The sequence below is a fragment of the Daucus carota genome, chromosome 7, assembly GCF_001625215.2.
Source record: "Daucus carota subsp. sativus chromosome 7, DH1 v3.0, whole genome shotgun sequence".
Classification (NCBI taxonomy): domain Eukaryota; kingdom Viridiplantae; phylum Streptophyta; class Magnoliopsida; order Apiales; family Apiaceae; genus Daucus; species Daucus carota.
The window spans coordinates 21,778,423-21,802,708 of record NC_030387.2 but is presented as its reverse complement, the minus strand read 5'-3'; the positions used below and the strand labels follow the sequence as shown (position 1 = coordinate 21,802,708).

Below are 24,286 nucleotides of genomic sequence, written 5' to 3'. Positions count from 1 at the left end.
GCTTAATATATATTTTAGTAACTAAATTTGTAAATATATTTATATTGGAATAATATATTAATGTAACATCCCAAAACCCAAATCAAGATTTGATCACTTGATCATACAATAACACAAATATAATGTTTGGAATCCAACAATCAAAAAATCTCTTAGAAATTTTCGGTCTGTAATATTAGAAACGAGAATCCAAATATATCAAAAGTATACACAAATCTTTATAGGGTTCTGTTCCCTGGCAAGTGAATGTAAGGGAACGTTCATCCAACAATCTGTTGATCCAACAGTTGGGATAAAAGAAATATTTTTTAACTATCCGCACTTTTTTCCCGCGGATACTACGACTTCCGCGCTTTGTTACGTGGATATCTGCTATTAATTTAAGCGAACATACCAGAAGAGTTTTAAAACTCTGAAATTTCCGCTGTTGTGCGAGATTGATTAAAGTGAATAGGTTGAGTTTGGGACTGAGCGTAGAGGGTGTGCCGGTTGGTTATGGAGTTTGGGGAAGCGTTCGACCCCCGTTCGGAGAAAGGAGACGGGTAGGAGTGGATGCTACTATATTAAAGGTGGGGATGTCTTGGCTGAGACTGTGTCGGAGCCTGCATCGTGTTGGTGTTGCGTGACGGTTTTGACTTCGCCGACAGTCGGGGATGGGAGAGCACAGCGGCGATCAGGAGCGCGACACGACGGCGATCAGGAGTAGAATCGATATGTGCGTGTATAATGTGTTGGATTTTGGATCTATCTTTTATTTATGGTGTATCCTCGTAAAAAACAGCGGAAGCCTTCATCTCCGCGTATAAAATGCACGGATCGTTAAAAAAATTTCTTTTGTCCCAGTGATCCAACGGCTGAGAATCAAATTGTTGGATAAATGTTCCCTGACAATTACTATTCTATAGTTATGAGAATTCAACCAAAAAATATTTCGAAATATAATATGAGAATTTAACCAAAAAATAGATCTTACACATAAATAGTTATGATAATGACATGTTGTCTCCTTCCGAATTATACATATAAATATTTCTGATTAACCTTTCTTAAAGGTAAATATTTGAAAAATGGAAGTATGAGAATCTTAACAAGATATTTCGAAATAAGAATGGGTTCTCGAATCCAATTGGATAGTGAATATCTTTATCTTGAAACATTTGCAATGCCATTTTCTAAATAGGAGAGAGAGTTAAGAAATCACAAAAAGAATTTAGGTGATGTTTGGGGTTGCAACAACAACAACAGCTTTTTGCTGAAAAGCAGATGAAAAATTGTTTGGTAAATCTAAAAACAGTTTTTCTGAATAGCAGCTTTTAGCTGAAAAGTTGCTTTTAGAAAAAGCAGGCCCTCTCATGCTTTCGGAAAAAGCTGTTTTCAGCTTTTGCAGGAAACTGTTACAAATTTCAATATTAAACCTCACCAAAAAATTATTTTTTTTATATTACAACTCAATATAAGTAAAAATCAAAAAAATTACCAAACAGTTATCTGATTTCTACAACAGCACCTTTTTTACTAGCACTTTTTCTGACCGCACAACAATTTTTAACAGCACTCTCAAACAGACCCTTAGTTCAACAACTTTAAAACAATTTTGATTTGTATTCATAGCAAATCTCATAGAGCTTTGGAATGGAAAATTTTAGAAGTTTATAATAAGTTTTGATAAAAACTTTTAATGACTCAGCAACAGATACTTCGACTATCACTAAACCTAAGAAATCTTTAAATACTCAATAATTCACAATTTTCGGCTAAGTTTTCCCATATTTAGTTGTCATAACCAACGTGATAATGATGAGTTAGAATAAAACGATATCAATTAATCTCGATTCTAATTGTTACCAGGTAACAAATACTTCAACAACATGCACGTCGAATTAATTTACAATAGTCGTTATAACTTAATGTTGAAAAGAATAAATTTACAATAGTCGTTATAACTTAATGTTGAAAAGAATAATTGTTAGATCCAGCCCAAAATATCATAGAAAGGGATTGAATATTATACTCACTAAAATTAAAAATTCTCTTGAATTGCGGATATATAAATCATAATCTTGTAATGGATTTCGTGTACTAGACACTTATGGAGTCGGTTTCTGAAGATATTGCAATAAATAAATCAACACATAATATTTTCAAGATATATCGTTTATTGATAAAACCTTGAAGGGTGCTATAAATCAAACCTTAGGATTTGCTGCAACGACTACTACAACTACAAATATTACAAATCATAACTTCTATATATTTATATTACAAAGCTAAGTTAGGGTATGTGTGTATCTAGAGTAAGTGTGCAAGCATAGCTTAAGCACGAAATTATTTCACCATAAAGGTGGTGCGTAATTTGTGAGAAAACAAATAACCTATTTAGAGGCTTTGAAAAGACTAATCATGGTTAAGAACTGAAACCAAAATCTAGCAAGGCAAGGCAACGTACAGGTATCCTATGTGTATGTTTGAGCCAAGAATGGTGCAGAAAGCTGGATGAAGAATTGGAAGAAAAAAAAAACAAATATGTGGGATAAAAAACAAGGGTTTGTCTAGTGTGTGCCCATGGGCACATGCTAAGCACAAAAATCCATGAATTTGGAGAGTTTTGATTGGTGTGGTTGTTGTAACTGCAGGGGGGTCCACCATTATTAGGGAGGGTAAACCAATCAAAACTCTCCAAATTTATAGGTTTTAGTGCTTAGCATGTGCCCATGGGCACACACAAGAAAAACCGAAAAAACAATATCATTTGCTTTTAACCCACCAGATTAAATTCATTGCCATCTTTTCTTATCTCAGCAAAGAGTTGATGCCTGTCATGTAAAAAATGAGACTTGTGAATATTACCGAAGAACATATTTATTGTCCAACTTAGCATTTAGCAACAAACTTTTTCAAACAGGATACAAGAATTAATTGCTTATGTATAAGAAATTACATCTAATTCTATAGGGTGGCAATAAAAATTAAGTAGATGTTTGCATTCATAACTTAAAAACTTTTTGCAGTTTTTAAAAACATAAAACAATGTCAGAAAACTAATGTGGTGATTCGTCTTGTTTTTAAAAATAGTTTTCAGATAATATAAATAGAAAATAGTTTATAAAAAAAAGAAAACATGGTAATGTTTCCAGAAAACAGGAAAACAAAACCAAACAGCTCCTAAATTTCCTTGCTAAAATAAGAATTCATTTTTATTGGTAAAAATAATCACAAGCATAAATATCAGATCGCATGAAACCTATGAAACAACTTTTTTTTTTCTTTGGCATAAGACCGAGTTAATATCAAAGAAACAGGAACATGAATAAAAAAATTTATATAAGGAAAAGAAAGGGACCTTTTATGTTCCAGCTTTTGAATAACTATACCATTTAGAAGTAGCTCGGAACTGTAAATTGATGCTCCTGTATATAAACATTGAGTGACATATTGCTATTACAAATAAAAGTAATGTTCTTTATTACTAGATTAATCTCATGTATTTATAGGTCCTAACCTTTCTCAAGGAAGGGCACACAATCTGCATAATCTTCCTCACACGAAAGAACGATCCAATCACTTGAAACCATTTCATCCTTTGCTGCAGATCGACCAATTCTATCAACAGCCTGAACAAAAATATCAGTGGACTTAAAAAACCCAGATGAACAAAAAGTATCTGAATCCGCCACGCAACTTGAAATTGGGTGTATCATCATTCAGTACAATGAAAATATATGGAATCCATTACCAATCTTCCAACTTCTAGTCATAAAATGTTTGATCTACTTGAGGTATGACGATATTCTTCAATTTACAAACAAAGCCTAAGAGGAAAAGACTCGTGAACGCAAAATCTTATTCGTCTGGTCTTGGGTCATTTGTTTTACGTATTAACCATGCACCAGGAGACATGAATTTTAGTAGTTGAGGTCATGCAAGTTTGAAATTATATCCAAAGCCATTACTTAGTGCTCTGATATCAACAAGTGTACTTCAAAAAACAGCAATGAAGTTTCACATTATGCTGAACTGTAACCAGGAGTCCAGGACTTTGACGACTTCGTTATGCAGGGTCTATGTACTATACACTATCTGCAGAATGTAAAAGGCTCCTTTTTATATTCTCACACTTGCATGTAAAATATGACTATATGAGACTCGTAAAGGAACCAGCGGTTGGAGGAAAGAAGCAAATGGATACAAATTTTACTCCGCAACCAGTGAAATATGGTTTACAAATCGTACCAGCGAACTTATCAAAAATCTTAGGTGGTAGAACACTAACATCAATGAACACAAGTTTGAAGTTGGTTTTCACTGAAGTAATTATGATTTATTACTAGTCAGCTCCATACATAAAGTAGAAAATTTTTAGCAAAATTTGTTAGCACCTTTAAACTAGATTGTTAGGCTTTAATAAAATTGACATTTAGGATATATCTTTAGGCTTTATGATTGACCTTTGGGTAATATGTTACTTGTATACACATACAAAGATGCATGTGAATTAATGTCAAGGTTATTGAAGAAAAGAGCAGAGAAAGTCCCAGTTTACATGTTTGACTACCAAGCCATTCATGAAAACAAGTGATAATTTATGGCCAATAATTACAATTCTGACATTTTGCAAATTACATAAAAGAAATTCAGGGAGTCCAATAGTTTAGTGCTAATGATTAATAACTGCAGGGATATCCTTAGAAAAATACTTACCACGCCATGAACTGCCTTCACTAAACTTGCCAATATATCTTTACCAGGCTTTGTGTTGGGCGTGATGAAGACCCTACACCCCTGAAAAATAGTAGTTTACTAAAGAATAACCATAACCGCCATCAAACAATGGGATAAACTAAGATCATACTTCATACTTGTAAAAGTGGATGTTGGCATGCACGTGCCAGTGAAACTGGCAGACTGAAGCCAATCTCTTTCTCCTTTTTAGCATCTCTCAGTATGTAGTTTCGCTCATCAATGAGACAACTAGCCTGTCCACAGCTCTCTAGCCAAAAGTGTGTCACCACTGGTTTTCCAAAGGCAATAGCTTCTAACATATTCCTTGTGCGCACAAATTCATCAGCTACGAAGTGTGTAGCATCTGAAACTGACGATGCTACAGAAGCTCCCAACCGGAACAAAACCTGTGATAGTCAATTGAATAAATTTTCAAATTTGAATATGCTTTAATCACGAATTGAGGAGAAAAGAATACAAATATACCTTCTTCTGCTGCTTAATTACATCTCCATCCAAGTGCTGACTGAACAAGACTTGAACTTTAGTTATATCTCTCCTCTTACGCAACTCTTTATATGTATATGCAGATTCTGGCCCATCTTCAATTATTCTGCTATCTTCTTTCTTTAGTGGTGAACTTAATGGCTTTTTCCTGAATGACGGTTTGTGATATTCTTTACCCACTGGAGAGGCTTTGTTTACAGATTTTGTATATATATTAGGGGTCACATAAGCTGAAGATTTTGGTGTACATATGTCCTTTAGTGATTCTTTAGACCATGGATTCAATTTTGCTCCCTCAGCAGCAGTAATAGCTGAGCGACTCTTTCCAATAGTATATTCAGCTGTCTGAGCCTTAATCACAGCTGAATCTTCTGATGTTCCAATGGCACTGTGGTGGTTAGGACTATGGTCCACAGTAGTATCCTCCACCAATTCTTTTTGCGACTGCCCAGATGCCAGTATTTTCCTCTTTATGCCTGATTTCATCTGTGTGAACTTTATTTTTGAATTTGACATCCCGTTTATCTCCTCCTTGGACGGCTTTGGATGAACATTACCCTTTTGGATTGTACCAGTACCACATATCTTTAAATCTGATGGCTCAGTATGTGTTACTTTTGTTTTCTTAGGGTGTGCAGGTTGGATGAATTTAAATTCAGTACAGTTTTTTCGGGCAAGTGTGTTTATTGCAGCCCTGCTCCTTTTCCTTTTAGGAGCAATAGGGGCACTTAAATTATCTATCCCCTTTACTAAGATGGTGGATGTTTTGGTATCCCTCTGTGTTTGAGTTGATGCCTTCTGCCTAGTACGACAAGCAATGGGTAAATAGGTATTAAGCTGCTCCTGCACACACCCTTTTTTCACTGTTTTCTTACCACTTGGTGCAGAAACAACACATCTTTCATTTTCACCAATAACACCTCTTTCCAACTCTTTTTCATTCATACTTTTCTCAACAAGTTCACAGTGTAAGTTGCACATATCTTCAGTCTCGTCACACTGCTTCCTAGCTTTTCTGGACTGCTGTTCTGATAAAATGGAGAACCCTTTAGTCAATCCAGTACCATACCTTTTAGTTTGATTCGTTTGCCTTGTAGTGAGTGCAGATCCTGGAGAGCGTGATGCTCTTTTTTGAACAAAATCTCTATCTGACACTAATGTTCTTAAAAAATTTCCTTTTTCATTACTAAGAAAATGGATCTCAGCACCCTGATTAGTAACATTGTTTTCTTCGTCATTCAAACCTACCCCATTGCACAAGGCTTCCATTGCGTCAGCAGCCAGTTGAGTATCAACTCCTATGTCCAGCATGTCTGGATTATCTTTTTGAGTACCTGTTTCAACCATTCCATCTCTGGCATCATTCAACTTTTTAATTAGATTTTGTCCAATGAACTTTCCTGCCACCTTCATTGATTCATCAATCTTTTTTGTTTTGTGCAAAAGTAACTTTGAATCGGAGTCAAATAAGCCAGCTACACTGTTACATAGGTCATGTTGCTCTCCCTTCTCACCGTTTTCTTTGACTGACCAACAATTATTTGGATTCAGATGCTTTAGATCCTGAGATTTGGGAAGGGATTGATGAGCTCTGCGTCCATCATTTGAAAATGCTCCTTTCTCTTTTCTTAAAAACTGACCCCCTCCATCCTCTTGATAATCATCCCAGTCAAATGTCCCACCAGATGCTGAACCAATGCGATTAGCACGTTTAGCCAGAAATTGGGTTCCTCTAGCACCTGGGAGAGGCTTTAATTTCCCCCCAGTTGACCGTATAATTTCAGCTTCTTGATCTAATTCTGTAACATTAACTTTCAGAAATTGGTCCACAAAGTCAAGAGCAATAGTTTGTGAAGCCTCTCCGGGCTCTTGAGAATCTACATAGCTCAGGCCTGCCAACTCCATATCAGAATTGCAGACTGGGGGGAAGTTTTCTTCTTTATCAGTGTTATTAGTATTTATATCAAGCCCTTCCTCATGAGACATATCTTCATATAGTAATTTCCTAACTGCTGACTTGCCAACCCTGCACTTGTTTTCACTACTAGATCCTTTTATTTTATCATCAAGCTCCTCCAGACTATGCCTTTGATCAATTAGCCCCAAAACTTTTAATGAACTGTCAATAACGCTTGGCCCGCTACTCTCTACTTCATGTTGACTGCTACTCATACTGTAATATGAAGTGTTATTAGTTCGTCTCAAAGACATGTTGCGAGCAGCCAAACCAGAAGACCTAATAGATGCTACACGTAGTGATGTAAATCCTTCGAGGACTGGAGCTGCATGATGACGGAAAATTTCACTATTAGACTGAGTTTATAGCTTCTTATACATACCATATTCAGGCAAAAACTAAACATAAATGTGAGTTTGGCTTTAGATTTTTTTTAAAAAGACACGACGTGCTAACAAAGGTAAGGAAGGCAGCTTGTGGGATGGAAGTATGTACAGGAAATTCTTGAAACTTGAAACTAATAGAAGAAATAAAGCGTATGTTGGCACACAAAAAAACCACATCTATTGTGAAACACTTGTGAAGATTATACCTATCCTCCAAAATCATCCACTTACCTATCCTCCAAAATCATCCACTTAATTGGTTATTTGCTGCCATAAAACCAAGATGTTAATATTTTTACAAATTTGTACATGATATTGTTAAAGGTAAAATAATGAACAATACACATCCACGATAATAAAAGACTATTGGCCTTTCATTCCAATAGATAGTATTGCTCATTTTGTTATCACAGGAATGATACTTAGTTTTCTCGCCAACATCAAACATGCATGTTTTCTAGTTATACTTTATGGTTTATACATAATACTGATGTCAAAATTAAACTCGAGCGCTTAATATATAATTTTTTTTAAAAAAAATTAAATTCACAAGTCTTTGGACCTGTATCACACTCTTCAGTGTTCTCAACCTCTTTAAAATCACCATCATCCTGTTTCTGCAGACAGGTTTGCAGCATTATGTCTTGAACCACTGTATGATTGTCAACTCTTTCCACACAGTCAACATCAGACAACGCCTCAGTGTCATCTAAAACTCCGTTTCTCTTGGCTCCTTCATCGTCAACATCAACCACGACTTCTGTATCATGGTCATCAAACAATTGGGTGCACAAATCTTCTGCACAATCCACATCATCAACTGCTTCAGTTTCACCATCATAACACAATGCTTGAGTCTCACCAGCAAGGCATACCCCTTGAGTCTCAGCATCTTCTAAAGTAACCGCATCATCATACGATTCATATCCTGACACAAAACCATAACGTATCATCACTCTTCTACTTGGTCTAATAACGATTTCATACTTCCTCAGCATCATATTTCAACATATACTAGTCAGAACCGAACGACGAACATAATAACTTTTTTTTTCAATTGCTGGTGGTATTATGCAAAATTTGATAACAAAATATTCGTTTAACATAACTGTGTGCACCAATTCTTCATCTTACCAAAAGTAGAATGTTAACAAATCAATACAATTTAGGGAAAATAGATTTTTTTCCCACCCAACTTATTATTTGTTTAGAAACCTACCACTGAACTATAATTTTTTTCTTTTTTGTCACTAATGTTAGGTTCGGACTTTTTTTTTGTCACTAACGTTAGGTTCGGATTTGATTATTAACACTATGTTATTTTTTAATTATTATTAAAATATAGTGTTAGTCTGCAATATAATGGCGATATGATATGTGTCTATATCTTTATGTAGTGTCCTAGGTAGTTTACCTTGGACGACGAGAGTTGGACACGCATTTTGAGACTCCAAAAAATTTCAAAAATTATTTTATTTTATTTTTTCTGAATAAAATTTAATGTTGGTTTTTTTTCCTTAAAAAAAGTTGGATTTCTTTTTTATCACTAACGTTATGTTTTGATTTGATTATTAACAATATGTTATTTTTTTAGTATTATAAAAACATAGTGGTAGTCTGCAATATTATGGTAATATGATATGTGTCTATAACATTATATACAGTTATCTATATGTCCCTTAGCTAGTTTACCTTGAAGTACGAGAGTTTAACAGGCATTTTAAGAACCTAAAAAGTTTAGTTTTATGAATTATTTTAAGACTCCACAAATATATAGTATCACTTGACTTTATAGTTCTTTACCACTACTTATCACGTATTTTAAGGTTCCCACTTTTTATAAATTTAAGTCCATAAGTTAATTTTGAGATTTCCTTTCTGAGTAAAAAATTTTGTAATCTCGTCCTCTAAGATAAACTACCTAGGACACATATGGAGTACCACATATAAAGATATAGACACAGATCACTATTATATTGCAGACTACCCAAAAATAGATTTCCGAAAAATATCGTTTGGATAGTCGGAAAATTTAAATAAAGGTTTGATTTTAATTAAATATAAAAAAATTTCCCAAAATGCCCATTCAAAAGTTAACGGTAACGGCAGAATATAACGGAAAGGGTGCAAAGTGTCTACGGGTTAAAAGTAATGGGCTGCATAGTGTTTATTCCAAAACTATTAGGTGCAATGTGCAACATGCTAAAATCAAAGGGGTGCCAAATGCAATTAACTCTAAGAAGAATAACATAGTGTTAATAATCAAATCCGAACCTAATGTTAGTGACAAAAAAAAATCCGAACCTAACATTAGTGGCAAAAAAGAAAAAAATTATTGTTCAGTGGTAGGTTTCTAAACAAATAATAAGTTGGGTGGCAAAAAAATCTATTTTCCCATACAATTTATCTATCCCAGCATAATAGATAATTTAATCTCGATAAATTAACTAAATAATTTACCTTGAAGCAGTAACGGAGAAGGTTGAGTATCCATAAATTCAGTCTCCGCATTATCAATTTGAGGATTCAAATTTTTCTTGTTCTCTTGGATCTCATCATCGTCATCTTCATCGTCGCCTCGTGAACACATAGTAACCTAATTAGCAGCAAAACTAGACAAAAGAGGTAGTATTTACAACTCAAATATCACACTGGAAAGAATGTGTGGGTCTAGGGCTTATTGATTGGGGGAAACTGTACGGATCATGATGATTTTCTATTTGGAGGGAAAATATAATAATTCACTGTCTTCATATGGACTTCATATGGGCGTATTGCGGAGGACTGGAGGTAATGTTAACGACAATTTGGTAATGATACACTCTCCAGTGGGGAAAGTCAAAAATGGAAGAATAATGCAACCTGCCGTAAAATTTTATCTCAATTTTTTTGTCAGGGTGATTTATGTGTATAAATTGAGTTTTGTTATTATAAAAATGAATCTGAATTCTCCTAAAATTTAAAAAAAATTGAAAATAAATTTTGGGTAACTAGTATTTTGCAATTAGAATTAATCTTTATTTTACATATGATAATTAATCTTAAGATATGTGGAATCAGTTATTTGTTACGGTGAAAAACGTACAGTGAAAAACGTACAGAATAATTGTTTTACAAATATTTTATATTTAATGTATTATATTATTCATAGTATGTAAATTTTTCTTCGTAAAGAATAATTGGTCACCAAAATTTTACTTTTAATGTATCATCTGCTCTTAGTATATAAACTTTTCTCCATAAAACGTGAAGACAAGACCTATTTTATTTGTGAACTTCAAGTAATATTCCGAAAATAGAACTCAAGAAGAAAAAAATGAGAACATGATTTCAGTTTTTAAGCATATTACACCTGACTGATAGTCTTTCTCTGGATCCTGCAGAGCTGAAAGACATGAAGTGCAGTAGTATTAGTATTTTCGGAAGGATTTTTATCGTAAGTACTAACTCTCATGAGTTTGGTGCATCTTTATTGGTCGTTTAATGTTACATATGAAACTCTCATGAGTTTAATCTTACATATGAATTGACCTCCTGTATTTACACCAATTCCACCAATAAAAATCTATCAAACTCATCAATCTTAGATAAAAATCCATCAAACTCATCAAATTTAACGTTTATTGTGTTCTCTTAGATACACATTAGAAAGATATTTATTTGTAGACGGACCAAACTCTGTTAGTTATAAATAAACCTGATATTTATTTGTAGACAGACCAAACTCTGTTAGTTATAAATAAACCTGTTTTCATTTTTTGACAAGCAAAGCAGCAACAATGACCGTTTAAGCACAACACAAACCTAAGTAACAGTAGGAAAGCTTTAACACAAGTAACAATGTAGAGGTTGTAGATCAGCACAATGATAACTTGTAAGCTTTTATCGCTGCTGGTTTGAAAATGGTACGCCTATTTGTTATTTTTGATTCTTATACGGCTGACAGCACAGATTGACAATACAGATAACAGATGCCAACAAGACAAGGAAAGGAAAGGCCATCTGGCCCATATCAAATAGAAATTCAGCTCATGTTTTTCTTTAAGACCGACAAGATATATGAACCAAGTCATACATGAAACTAGAACATCAGCGTCATCAACAGCCAACTAAATCACAAATAACCAAACCAAAAGGGACAACAAGTCTAGATGTTCCATAGATTAGAAAGTCTAGTTGGGACAACTCCAATGGATAGTTTCTAAACAAAAAAGGTTGTCCCTGATGTTTTAAAAACACCATATATAAGCCCTTAGGGATAAGTACCTCTGCCTTGTGATTCACATGACATAGGTATTAGAAAATACTCGACTAAGATGTGAAAGAGAAGAGAAAGGAGATATCATCTTGGCATTTTAGTTTCAACTAAACCAATGAAATGGCAGTGCTGCGGGATCAAGCTCCACATAACCTCTCAGGCTGCCACCTCTCTCCTCCGTCAGCCGAAATGCAGGTATCTGATGGGAGAATCTAAGCAGCTCATTCGCTGGTATCTTGGTCCTTGCAGGAGATAGTCCCTTCATTTGAGCCCTGAAGACCGACTTGAAACCATTGACTAACTCCAGATACAAAACAGATGTACCTGAATCATGTTCTTCTACCACCTCCACAATGTCATAATCACACTTCTCCAAGTCTGAACATTTCATTCCAGCATTCCAGTTCTTATATATTGCCCAGACCTCACCTTTTCTAGGAAGGATAACATATTCGCCTTTTACATTTTCTTTTACTCTTACCTGATGAGAAAAGGATGCAGTACTGGTATATTGACTGGGTTCCAACTTTCTAATCTTGAATTTACCGCAAGTAACAAGCATCGCTTTATCTGTCCACTGAATCATGTCATTTGGAGTTGAACCAACACTTAGCCACGAAATGTGCAATATATGCTTTGGCATAAATTCAATTTTCTTTATCTTACCATAGTACTTTGGTAAGCCATCCTCATCACTATACAGAGCCCAAACCTGACCCATCTCAAATTTCTCTGTCGATTTGTCCCCGTCAAAATTATAAAATTCAGGATCAGGAATTTCGTAAGCTTCCTCCGGAGGATCAGTATTGTCAGGAGGATTGACAAATGTGTTGCCATTAGCATCAGACTCCAACTTCTGGTCTTCTTCGTCTGAAGATATTTCAACACGGGAATTGGATTGGTTTCTACGCTCTTCTTGGTTTTTAGGTACATCCATATGAAACTTTGGAATTGGTTCTACAGAACCTGTTGTGAATGTAGAACCTGAACCAAGTGGATGAGTCTTTTCAAATTTAATATTCTCAGTGGCAGGAGGATCGATCTCTCGAAGATTGGTAGGAAGACATGCAGGGTCAAGTTCAAAAGATCCTTTCGGGATATCATTTCTTTCATCTCCACTCATTTTAAAAGATGGGACCCTATGAGAAAATCGGTATAACTCCTTTGGTGCTATTTCAAAAATGTCAACTCCTTCATGTTGTGCTCTACAAAAGAGACAAACAAAACCCTTTATCTTACCCAAGTATACAACAGATATAGCAGTGCCATCAGCATATTCAGACAAGACTTCCACAAACTCGTATTCATATTTCCTGCTATTGTCTGGATATGAAGACCAATTAATATCCCAGTTCTTGAAGAGAGCCCATGTCTCGCCCTTTCTTGGATATATCTTGTAGGAATCCCTCCTACTTGCTTTTTCCCAAGTAACTACATGTGAGAACATTTGATGATCTTCAGTGTTCTCTGAGCTTCCATGTTTATATTTACCACAAGAAACTGGCAGATCCTCTTCAACCCATTTGATTGAATCCTTATCGTCTGGATCTGGCTCTAACCAGGTTATCCGAAGCTTAAACTTAGGACGAAGTACCTTCTTGATCAGAGCATAGAATCTAGGCATCGCATCTTGGGTGTCATAAATCGCCCAGATCTGCCCAGCTGCAAAACACTTTTCCTCTCTTTCCTTGTCAAAGTCACTGAAATCTGGATCGGGATATTCATAGACTTCTGGTTCTGTTTCAGTAACATCAGATGGTTCTTTATTACTCTTCATTTCAGTTTCTTTGCCGAGCAGCACCTCTTCTGCAAAGGACATTTTGGCCTCTTTGTCATTCTTATTCAAATGAGCATCAAGGCCAGATGTGTTTATACCTGGAGGCTCTTGTTTTGGTAATACATCATCAACTTCCACTTTATCGCTAGACTTGTTTTCTACTACGGGCTCTGCTGTGTCATTATCATCATTAATATTTTCGTTATATGAAACATTTCTCTTAGACCTACTTGACCTCCGTGGGGGCAGCTCACTATGAAACCCATCAATTTTAACAGATATCTCTTCCTCAGAATCTGAGCTAGTTTCAGTATTGCAACTCTCACTGGATTCGGATAAGATTTTCCTCTTCTTCCCATTCATGTTTGCACCTGTTTGAGGTTTTTCAGATTTGCGCTTCTGCTTGGAATTTATAGAAACATCTCCATGTTTTTCATTCGATTTAGACCCCTGTGCCACATCAAAAGACCGTGAATTCTTGTTACCGGAATTTCCCCCAAGTTCTACTTTAGCAGTGGAGTACCCAAACTTACTACTTGATCCCACATTAGGAGCCGGATTACTAGTTGCTGTTTGTTTGGGAAATACTGGCTGACTGAAGTTGTTTTGTGGTGCTGTGGGAACATTGATTTCGTAGCCAGTAAATGCCTTGTTACATGACTGACAATTAAGACTTTTGTTGAGCACTTCTCTGTAATACTGGAACCTCACAGAACAGAATGGACATGCAGTCCAGAAAGTTGGTCTATTACCATGAACTCCTGTTTGGGCAGTCTGTGGTGCCTGGCGGAACTGTTTATACATGTTAAAGGAACTATTGTCAGAACCTGGTGGTCTCCGTACGTAGGAAGGCCTGCTTGCTTGCTTTGGAGCCCCATTAACTGCAGCAGGTTTACATTTCATATCATGTATCCTCCGTTTATCTCTGTCCATGAGCACTCCATGAGCTTCACCAATTAACTTGAAGGCATCTGTTGCACCGGCAAACTTGTTCTTATCTGGATGCAGAAGAAGGGCAAACTTTCTGAATTGCTTCTTTATTGCTGCCTCATCAGCTGTTGGCTCGAGTTTAAGGATGCCATACCAGTCCATTTCAGTTCCACGGACCTTGTTTGCAGCAGAACAATGCACATCACAAACCATAATCAACTGGGAAATGTTCTCCAATTGAGGGTAGAGGTTCTGGGCCTTAATTCCAATCTTTCGAGCTCCGAGAAAATCCTTAATTTCCATTTTCTTTTCAGCCAAACTTTTGGCCCTTACAGCCTCTTCTTTGTTGCACTCCATCACTTACCAGATTGAAACCTTATTTATAGCGTCCTTTTGAGTAAACAAGAATTTTAAAAGCTAATAAAGTATCTTGTGCTCGAGACCAGCGACGATAATGCCAATGTACTTCGAACCGGGACCTTCAGAAAACCAAACCATCGTGCAGAAGACCCCCAACAGAACCTCCTCACCAAATTAAATAAGTTGACACTGATTCAGACCTGAAGAGACAAAAACTGAGAGTATAAAGAAAAACTCATTCTAAAATCCATAAATTTATACAATTTGTATATCTTCATATTAGGAAAGAAAAAAAAAGGCGCAACAAAGAATGCATGTTGTCGTCATTTTGCTGTCACAAACACAATAATAAAGGTGTCATAATTAAATCAGTTCCATTTCATATAGGATGCATGAGCTACAACAGATTCTCACAAAACTTCCTTCAGAAAATATAACCAACCCTACTGAACTCACGACAAAACAAAATCCAGCCTTGCTTTCAACTATTAATTTGTCTTCAGTTAAGTACCAAAAACAATCTGAAACCTGATCTTTCAATAAATGAATCAAACAGTTAACATCAACAGAACCCCCCCCCCCCCCCCCCCCCCAAAAAAAAAAAAAAAAACACTACCACTCCGCATAAACATGGAATTCAACAAAACAAATTCAATCCAAAGCATATCAAACTCAACAACTCTTCCCCTCGAGTAACTAGCTTCATACAAAACGCATTTCCTACAATTCACATACCTCTAGAGTACCAAGCTTACAAATACACAACGATTTATAAACAGCAAGTACCAACCCAGAAATACAATTCAAAAAAGTTTCAATCTTTAGCCGATCTGAAACCCTAAAATGGCAATTGATTGATAAACATGTACAACTGTCTGTAATTTTACAAAAAGCATCGACAAAATATACAATTGTAGAGAAAAGAAAGGAAAGAGCTTACCTGTTGTGTGTAATCGAGAGCTTTTACTTGAAAAACAATCACCACCACTCGAGTGTAGACGGAAATTGCAAGCGCAGAGGTGTGGGTTGTGGAGAAATGGGGATTTTACAACAATTGACCAAAAAAATATATGGGGAGGAGTGGAGGGAAACTGGGCTGCAAATTTCGCTTTATTACCATTTGTGCCCTGGATGGGTTGTTCAATAAAGGGCTTATTGTAATTTTGAGGAACTTTAAGGGCATTCTTTCAATGCATTTTTACAACTTTGCCCTCTACTTGAATGCTAACTACAATTTTGCCAGAGATCCACAAAAAATCTTGCGAATTCGTTTATCTTTCGATATTATATATCAAGTCGGGTTAAATTTTTTGATGAAATATGATTTAATCGAATCATGTATTTTATTAATATATTAAATAAGTTAAATTTATTAATATCAGGACTTAAAAAGTAAGTGTTTTTATTAAATTTTTAACTAATTACATATATTCGGATTAAAAAGAATATCTTAATATAAGTTTATTATCATATTTATTTGTAAATATAAAAAATTACATCTAGGTTATAAATTTCATAAATAGGTTTAGTCTGTGTGACCAGTTCAGTGAAAAACTATTTTTAGTAAGCAATTTGAAAAATCAAATTATATTTCTTCGTACTAAAATTACTTTTATTTTCAAAAAATATATTTACATTTTCTAATAAATAATTGGAAATAAAAAATATCAAAAATATGATATTACAAGATGAACAATTATAAAAGTAAAGTTGCATGAATCTTGAAAAAAATTAAAATTTATATTCATTAAAATCTTATTTTAACATTATCTTCAAAAAGTGTGTAGCTAAAGTAATTTGTTTCTGGTTCACATAATTTATTTTCATTCTTTCATTCCAAAATTATTTTCAATCCAAGTAAATATTTACTCAATCAAAATATTAATATCGGTTTTTAAAATATTAATGTATTAATAAATATTTTCTCTTTGATTTATTCTACTATAACATAAATTCCAAATTGTTGTTAGCCGAAAAGCTTGAAATATAGTTGTATGCATTTAACCTCCTTCTGCAAATGGACCTGACACATATAAATGTTACACAATTATCATCATTTGCTTAACTTTTGTGACAATTATATGCGGCCCACTTGATTTCACTATAGATTAGATAGTATGTAAGGTCTTACGTTATGAAACTTGTTATGTGACCGTAATTATTATTTCTTTTTCAGATTTTTAATTAAATAATGAGAATGATTGTTGTTAAATTTCTTGATTTTTCATGATCCACATTTATTTGGAACAAATGACGTAGAAGTTTTATAATGCATAATGTAACGTAGTATGTACTGACGATAACTCAACACTGCAATAAGAAAGGAAATAATAAATAAGTCTGATATGGAAATCGAAAAAATGACGAACAAGTAAATATATAATCAAACAATGAAGTAGACTAAAGAATAGAATTCTACAAGCCTCAATAAAGAATAAAGCACAACTTGTTTCAGGGATCAGAAGTTTTAAAACAAAATCAAAATATCAGTTTATATAAACTGCATCCGTGTTGATTGAATTGGGGGGAAACAGAAAAAAAAAACTAGGGTTCTAACTAAATCCGTTCGAATATGCAGGTAAGAGATGTGTTTATACGTATGTTCATATATGTAATCCTGCGTTGTTGTATAGTTGAGAGGCTGATCGGAGGGTGGTGGTGCAAGGGCGGCTTTGGCGAGTGGCTGAAGTTTAGACATGGCAGCGGCCTTGTCGTCAGCGTCACTGTGCAGCCTTGGAAAAAAGAAAGCATAGGGATACGGGTTGGTTGTGGTTGAGAGGGAAGGAGATGGGTGGTGTTCGGTGTTATGAACAGCAGCAGATAGTTGAGGTTGTGAGTTTTGATCGAAGCAGCGACGGCGTGGCAGTTGGGTTGTATTGAAGGGGTGTGTGTTTGTGAGTATCGGTTGACATTGGTTGAGTTTGATAGGGTCGCCGGAAACGACTGACATAAAGCGGTAGCGGGTTTTGATCGCTGGGAGGAGAAGGGCAGTAGTAGTGTATTGGCGTCGAGGGCTGCGGGTTTAGAGGTGTGTGCTGGAGTTGGTGGAAGGTGAGGGACAATAGTGGGGAGGCTGCAATGGCTGATTATGAATTGATGGTCCGATTGGAGGTGGCATGGTGGTGATGTAGTCCGCAAACATAATGAGTGGATGTCGTAGGTGTGTTGTAAGTAACAACAAATTGGGAGTTGGTGAGGGACGTTGAATTACAGAAGTGATGGTGAGCATAAGAAGGGTCCTGAATTAAAAAGGGCCAATCATGTTTCTGCTTATGTTTAGCTGTTTTTCATTTGTGCTCGATACAATTACTTATATAGATTCATTGTTTAATGTCGTTAGGGCAACTGCTGTGGATATTAGAATTTCAAGTTACAGATTGTTACTATCTTGTGTTTCTAGATAGATGGATCTATTATCAATAAAAATTATGTCTTAGCTGATTTTGCGAATTAAGACTATATACTATTCTGAAAACGAGCATCGATGTTATTAGTTTTTGAATATTTGGTTGACATGGTTTAAGTGTTGTTGAGTTGTGAGACAAATGGATTAGATATAGTTAGTGTCTTGCGAGCAGATTAGAAACAGTAATATATTATTTGTACTTATGGTTGTACGAGAAATGTTATGTGTGTGTGTTTGGCAAGAATGAATTGTGATTGACACAAACAGGTTGTTCATTAATATTGCTAAACAGAATGTCTTAATGAATAAATATTATTTGAATTCATGACTACGTGATTATGTGTGTAACTGATTCAGGATGTATCATATATAGTTAAGTTCTATGGAGTACAAAAAAAAATGGAGTATTGGAGTACAAAGTTTGATAAAATGTAATCTAGTCATCTAAATTTCAATTTTTTTGTCCAATAATATCTGTAAATATTTGACAACCTGCAAATTATGTTCAGCAACATAAACATCGTGATCAAATGGTAGAATAATTACTTTTATAAATCATAAGACTCTATGTTCTGCAATATAACTAATAAGTAGAACAATAATCTTAATACTTGTTAAAGTTAAAAGATATTAATGATTAATTGACAATTATGTGCAAGATAACTTATAAATGATAGATTATATCAAAATTTGGATAATCAAAGATATTATATAGGATCAAACTAAAAAATTATGATTTGTACTCCAATACTCCAATGTTTTTATGTACTCCATAGAACTTAACTCATATATATATATATATATATATATATATATATATATATATATATATAGATATATAGAGTCATGCTCCAGTGGGAACCAATGTTATTGTGAGATATGAGATATAATCTCAGCCACACGTTTTATATCTTATATCAATCTCACACCCCATTAATTTTTGATATTTAAATATTTTATCACCATCTTCATTTTAATTCAACCACCTGCTACCTCCAATCACCACCGACCACCATTTCCGGCCGCCACCACCGGAAAATCACCACCGGCAAATATAAAATCACCATCGTCAAACTAAATTCACCACCAGAAAAGTAAAAATCACCGCTGAAAAAATGAAATCCACTGTCGGAAAGTGAAAAAATCACCACATCACCGCCATCTACAGATCACTACCACCATCTACAGACCCTCAAATCTGAAAAATCACCAACTACAAAGCCAAATCAGCGTCAGAAAACAAAAATCACCAATGTAAAACTAAAAAGCACCACTGTAAAACTAAAAAGCACCACCGTAAAAATAAAAATCACCACACCACTACCATCTACCAACAACCATCACCATCCCAATATCCGAAAAACCACCAACTACAAAACAAAATCACCATCAGAGTATCAAAAAACACCTTGATTTAATTGATTTCTGTCACATAACAGAACAGATCTGTTTCGCGCCGACCTACAATATCTTTTCCGATAACTCGTCGGTGCTGGCGCGTATTCAAATCGCCTCTCATCTTTGCCGACGCCTGGCAGATCGTAAAGGACTCTCACCGACGGATCAGAAAGCGTCGTGTAAGCATGCCTCTACGGAGCCAGCTGTGTTTCCGGCGAAAGAATGGAGTCGCAGGCTGAGTAGAGAAAAAGAGCGGAGGGAGTGAAACCGTCGGTGGAAGGTCGGGGATGAAGGTTGGGTCGGCGATGTGCTCGCGAGGGAGAGCGAAGTGACGACGCCCATCCGCGGAGATGCTGGGGAGACAGCTACAGACCAGGTGGCGGCGACGTCGCAACAGCCATGGGGAGAATGAGGGAGAGAGAAGGCAGTGGTGGGTGGTGTGGGAGGTGGATAGAAGAGAGATGAAAAAATGAAATGGAGCAGCCGACAGGGATGAAGACACGAGAAGAAATAAAGGGCTTGGATTAAAAGCTTTTATATAAAATGAAGGGCTGAGATTAGATCTCATATCTCACATTAGTTGGGGTTCTCATCTGAGCACTTGCCTATATATAGAGATGGGCTCAATGGAGATCAAAAATTTTGGAGTCATTAGAGACTACAAGATCTACCGTTAAATAATATGGCAATTAATGGACATGATTAAATATTCTTTGTCCTGCATTTCTCGTCCTGCATTTGTAGTTTTGTAATATTAATAATTTACACTATTTTTGTCCTGCATTTCTAGTATTGTATTATTAATATTTTTGTCATGCATTTCTTGTTTTTAGTTTTAATTCAAAACTATGTTTGTAATTTACACTATTCTTGTCCTGCATTTCTAGTAATGTAATATTAATAATTTGTCCCGCATATTTGTGATACATCTAAGTGTTATTTTGTCTTGCAACAAATTCAATTCGTTGCAGGATAATGACAATGAGTTCATTGCCAATCATAGCAGTGTCCAACTACATCTTTGTTTTGTATGCAATTATTATTTTTATTTGTTAGGATTTCGGTGATTGAACACCAATATTATGGAATTATTATTTTATGTTATGCAAGATTTAGAAGTACTGCTTGTTGTTCATCGATTTAGAAGTGCATGACAGGATAGGGAGAGAAAACAAACGTGCAGGACAAAATATATGCAGCCGTTGGATGTTTAATGATTGGATGGCCAGGATTAGGTCTCTACAGTCTCCAAATAATCCAGTCTCCATAGAACTTTCTTCTATATATATATATATATATATATATATATATATATATATATATATATATATATATATATATAATATGTTCACAGTCCTGATAGTATTTAGAAATAGTTAGCTTCTCTGATGCGACGACTGAAGTATTATCCTACTATTGCGTAGAATTGATCAAGAAGTGAATATCGTGAACGTTCAAAAAGTATCAAATGGTGATGCAAGTCAAATCAAGTACAACCTAAGAAGGCGAAGCTTGGTCGTAGATAAAATATTGTCAGAAGCTGAGTATCAGGGAACAATTGTGAGTAGATACAACTATTAAAAATTTGGTCTAGACGCCAGAGTTAAGGCAAGTATTAATCTCTTATAGTTGAAGAGCAAGTATATCTATTCCAACGTATAATTACCGCAAGTAGTTCTACTCTACCTTTATATTGAAAGGGGCAAGTATCATGATCCATTCCCTTTACAGATGTTGCAAATGTTCAGACGAATTTGAGATATACTTGATTAGTGCTTATGTAGATTATCTTGTTTAGACTTGAACCCATAAACATATGATTCATTACTTCCAAACATAAATTGATAACCACTGAATACTTCTAATTCTTAGAAATTTGAATATCATATCACACCTTACATGTACACATACGAGTTACAATCAATTGAAATAAAAATACCGGACTTATAATCAAACACCTACCCTACAATATAGTACCACTTCAAAATCACCAGATACCTTTCGTTCAATAGATAACATACCTTCTGGTACACCTAAACTCTTCTCATAAATACCAAACCTTTCTTATTACTGATTGAATCTCTTTTTATATCTGATTTGATTATCATGTTCAATATTAATTTTGGATAAATGTTGTTATAAATGATGATTGTGATTTTTTTTTGTTGAGATACATTCGTTTATTAAATTGAATTGTTAGAATTGGATTGCTTTTTTTTTTTTTGAAAAGTGGACCAGATTCGTGGTAAAATGTAGGCCAATGTGTGCCTTGGGTCCAGTATAGAGAATATGTTGTGTGCCATGTTCGGGGTTAGTGCGTGACTGATTAGCAGTCTAAACCTTGATTTTAAAATTAAAATGTGATAAGTTCAATTCAATAATTCTTTTGAAAAATTGAATTCCTTAGTTTTCGATTGATGCAAAGCATTGTTAATCGTTTTATAAAGTACCCTAAATTTGTGAACTCCTGCTAAATATTTCAGACTTGTCATTGCTTATTGATACTTGCTGAGAATTGCTGCTCACTCTTTCTATTTGCTTCTAACCATTTCAGAAATGCTTAAAGATGAGTCGCTTGATTGTGATCGCGAGTAAGTCTAATGTAAGGCAAGGAGTATAAGTCCTTAAGTATCCAGCGGTCAAATGAAGTATCCAAGGAGATTGATTAGGTTGGCTCTAGATATAATTGTGTAATTGAGATTTTGTTGTAAATTGGGATTGTAATTGATTGTCAGGGATTCTTCTTATTGAAGATAATATGATTTTGTAAAAGATGCTTGGATAATAATATGAGTTGTTGATTTCTCAATTTCAATATTGTAATCTATATGTGATCCTGTTTTTAGGGGGTTAAACTGGTTTTCTTTTAAATCCTTTTCAAAATGTTCAAATTTTAAATTCTTTGATTTTTGCAATCTTTTTATAAATACAGGTTTTTAAAAGTGTTTTCGTGTGGTGACGTTAAATCTAGACCCCCGGATTTGAGGGATGTCACAATTTACACCTTTTTTTCTGTTCTTACATTTTTTAAAATGTTATTATTTAATTATTTACCGAGGTGATAGGATTAACTAAATGATGAAGTGAAAAAAACAAAAGAAAAGAAAGAAAAAGAGAAAGCTTATTTGAAAATTTTATTTTAAAATAAGATCAAAAAATATAAAAAATACATGATTATATTAATATAAGAATTAAATATTCAAATTTCAAAATAATTTTATTGGAAAAAATATATTTTTAAAGTATTTTACACAAGTGTGGAGTTAAAAAAAGGTTGGTATATGGAATAATTAAAATATATTAGATAACATATGGATTTTTATAAAATTAAATAGATTATGAATATATTTCAGGGAAGAGAAATATTTTAAGATATTCAATATATATTAGCATATTTGTAGCCATTAAAAAATTATCATATTCAAGAGAAAAGTACTATTTATGAATTGGGATTACAATCAGTAGTATTCCAAAAAAAAAAAAACAACGAAATGGCTAGTAACGAAGAAGCTTACTCTCAATTTGGGCGGCGCTCAAACCAGCCGGAAAATGAAGATTACGGGGAAACACAAGCTACATCAAATAATGACGGTATATCAATTAACCGTCTAATGGTTGCAAATCTCCCTCGACGCCCTATATCTCGTCGTCGTGGTCGTCATCGTGTTTTTGTTGTTCGTCGGCGTGAAGCAATTCACCAACGTCGTGATGCCTATATTCAACAATTTCGTCATGCAAATCATATGATCAATAGTGAAGTGCATTCAAGTGGAATGGAATTTCAATCGAGATTTGATTCTGTTTACCCAGAGGTATCTATGACTACCATTGAATATGCAGAAATTTTGGAGAGTTTGGCTGAGGATGATGATGTTGAACTAAAGACAACACCAACTGCAAAATCATTTATAGATTCACTTAAAGTGAAAAAGGTTGAATGTGAGAAAGACATTCCTTTTTGTGTTGTATGCCAAGATATGATGAATGTGGGAGATTTTCTCATGGAATTACCTTGTATGCATAATTACCATGTAGATTGTATACAATCTTGGTTGGCTACAAGGAATACCTGTCCAGTTTGTAGGTTTGAGTTGCCAACCAGTGATCTTGTTCTTGGAAGCGTAGAGGAATAAGTTTAACAGATGATGTTTCTAAGTCCCAAAGTCAGGTACCTATTTTTCTAAAAACTCGTTTTTATTCACTATTATTTGTTGAACAGTATTTTTTATTTCACATCATTAGGATACATGTCCTTTGTAGGTTTGGGTATATGTGTTTTATATAGTATACATGGCTATATATTCAGATAGAAATTTCTTATTTAATAAACTTCAAAAAAAAATTAGAAACACTTATCACAAACCCATTCTGATTCCATTTATACTCTTTTCATATAGTGATTCCACTAATTGTTTTATCAATTTGAACTATATTATAAAAGCCATTGTGTATTAAAGTCATGGAGATATTGCATACAATTAGCATTATTGATTGTGTTTAGTACAGTTTTTATGATTTTTTTTATGTTATTCGCTAAAATACATTGTTGTGGTGGTCATTTTTTGGGGTTATATTTATAATTATAATT

General features: G+C 34.6%; 3 protein-coding genes across 7 annotated transcripts; 1 reads left to right on the top strand and 2 right to left on the bottom strand.

Annotated features, from left to right (window-relative positions):
- Positions 1 to 2,149: 2,149 nt before the first annotated feature.
- LOC108196552 (uncharacterized) lies at positions 2,150 to 10,433 on the bottom strand. 5 transcript variants are annotated; one of them, XM_064081361.1, is made up of 8 exons: positions 10,030 to 10,433; positions 8,132 to 8,497; positions 5,206 to 7,508; positions 4,857 to 5,126; positions 4,699 to 4,779; positions 3,500 to 3,611; positions 3,341 to 3,407; positions 2,150 to 2,813 (listed from the first exon to the last, which is right to left on the bottom strand). In XM_064081361.1, exons 1-8 carry the CDS (start codon positions 10,157 to 10,159, stop codon positions 2,756 to 2,758), a joined length of 3,387 nt encoding a protein of 1,128 aa, XP_063937431.1. In that variant the 5' UTR covers positions 10,160 to 10,433; the 3' UTR covers positions 2,150 to 2,755. The 5 variants fall into 5 exon arrangements, with proteins under 5 accessions (XP_063937431.1, XP_063937432.1, XP_063937434.1 ...); XM_064081362.1 differs by having other exon boundaries at positions 3,500 to 3,583; XM_064081364.1 differs by lacking the exon at positions 10,030 to 10,433 and adding an exon at positions 7,801 to 7,836 and having other exon boundaries at positions 8,132 to 8,260.
- A 1,123-nt stretch (positions 10,434 to 11,556) lies between these two features.
- Positions 11,557 to 15,976, bottom strand: LOC108196110 (uncharacterized). The gene is made up of 2 exons (XM_017363221.2): positions 15,835 to 15,976; positions 11,557 to 15,094 (listed from the first exon to the last, which is right to left on the bottom strand). Exon 2 carries the CDS (start codon positions 14,889 to 14,891, stop codon positions 11,931 to 11,933), a length of 2,961 nt encoding a protein of 986 aa, XP_017218710.1. The 5' UTR covers positions 14,892 to 15,094; positions 15,835 to 15,976; the 3' UTR covers positions 11,557 to 11,930.
- Positions 15,977 to 23,189: 7,213 nt separating this feature from the next.
- LOC108194719 (probable E3 ubiquitin-protein ligase RHG1A) lies at positions 23,190 to 23,831 on the top strand. The gene has a single exon (XM_017361665.1). It carries the CDS (start codon positions 23,190 to 23,192, stop codon positions 23,829 to 23,831), a length of 642 nt encoding a protein of 213 aa, XP_017217154.1.
- The last annotated feature ends 455 nt before the right edge of the window (positions 23,832 to 24,286 follow it).